The following is a 1119-nucleotide window of genomic DNA, read 5'->3' on the forward strand; positions in this document are numbered from 1 at the left end:
GGCGTGGGAGGTGGCGTGGGGGCAGCTACGCTACTCGGTACCCGAGGAGATGCCGAAGGGTACGTTCGTGGGCGACGTGGCCAAGGACCTGGGGCTGCAGCTGCCGATGTTCCGCGACCACGGCGTTCACGTTATGCAAGAAGGTAAGGGACAGTATTTCTCTCTGAACATAAAGACTGGCCATTTGTATGTAAACGAACGAATCGATCGTGAAGAACTCTGTGGACGAAAAGCGGACTGCGCATTAAAATTGGAAATTCTTCTTCAGGGAGAAATGAAAATATATAAGGTGGCTATTCAGGTTACTGATATTAATGATAACAACCCCGTCTTTGAACTCAGTGAATTCGTTTTGAGAGCAAGTGAAAACGCAGCTAAAGGCTCGCGCTACCTCTTGCCTAATGCACAAGACCCTGACATAGAGCAGAACACTGTACAGACCTATGGACTTAGCGATAACAAATATTTCACCCTGGAAGTACAAACTGGACCGGATGGCTCCAAATTCGCCGAGCTGGTGCTGGCCAAGGCGTTGGACCGGGAGGAGGCGGCGTTTCACGATCTGGTGCTGAGGGCGAGCGATGGCGGAGAGCCGTCGAGGACGGGCACGGCGCGGATCCGCGTGGCGGTGCTGGACGCGAACGACAACGCGCCGGTGTTCAGCCAGGCGGAGTACACAGTTCGTGTGCCGGAGGACGTCCCCGTGGGGACGCGGCTGCTCACTGTAAACGCGACGGACGCAGATGAAGGAATTAATTCAGAGATAACTTACAGGTTTCGAAAAATTACAGGGAAGGCCTCTCAGTTGTTTTATTTGGATCCTAAGACAGGGGAATTAACAACTCGCTCCAACTTGAACTATGAGGAAGATGAAAGTTATGAGTTAGAGATAGAGGCCCAGGATGGAGCTGGACTCTCAACCCGCGGGAAAATACTGGTGCGCATTGATGACACAAACGATAACGTTCCCGAGATTACAGTGTCAAGCAGCGTAACAGACATTACTGAAGATGCGCCAGTGGGAACAGTCGTTGCTCTTTTAAGAGTCAGGGACCGGGATTCGGGAGCGAATGGAGATGTGAAGCTGTCCCTGCCAGACCGTCTGCCATTCCGGCTGGA

General features: G+C 52.5%; 1 protein-coding gene across 1 annotated transcript; it reads left to right on the forward strand.

Moving 5' to 3' along the window:
* Nucleotides 1–4: 4 nt before the first annotated feature.
* On the forward strand, nt 5–1113 carry LOC104539600 (protocadherin gamma-A7-like; the record flags this gene model as incomplete). The annotated part of the gene is made up of 1 exon (XM_010183178.1): nt 5–1113. A coding segment is annotated over one exon (1109 nt), but the record flags the coding sequence as incomplete, so codon positions are not given.
* Between the last annotated feature and the right edge of the window lie 6 nt (nt 1114–1119).

This window comes from Mesitornis unicolor, unplaced genomic scaffold, assembly GCF_000695765.1.
Source record: "Mesitornis unicolor isolate BGI_N332 unplaced genomic scaffold, ASM69576v1 scaffold39320, whole genome shotgun sequence".
Taxonomy (NCBI): domain Eukaryota; kingdom Metazoa; phylum Chordata; class Aves; order Mesitornithiformes; family Mesitornithidae; genus Mesitornis; species Mesitornis unicolor.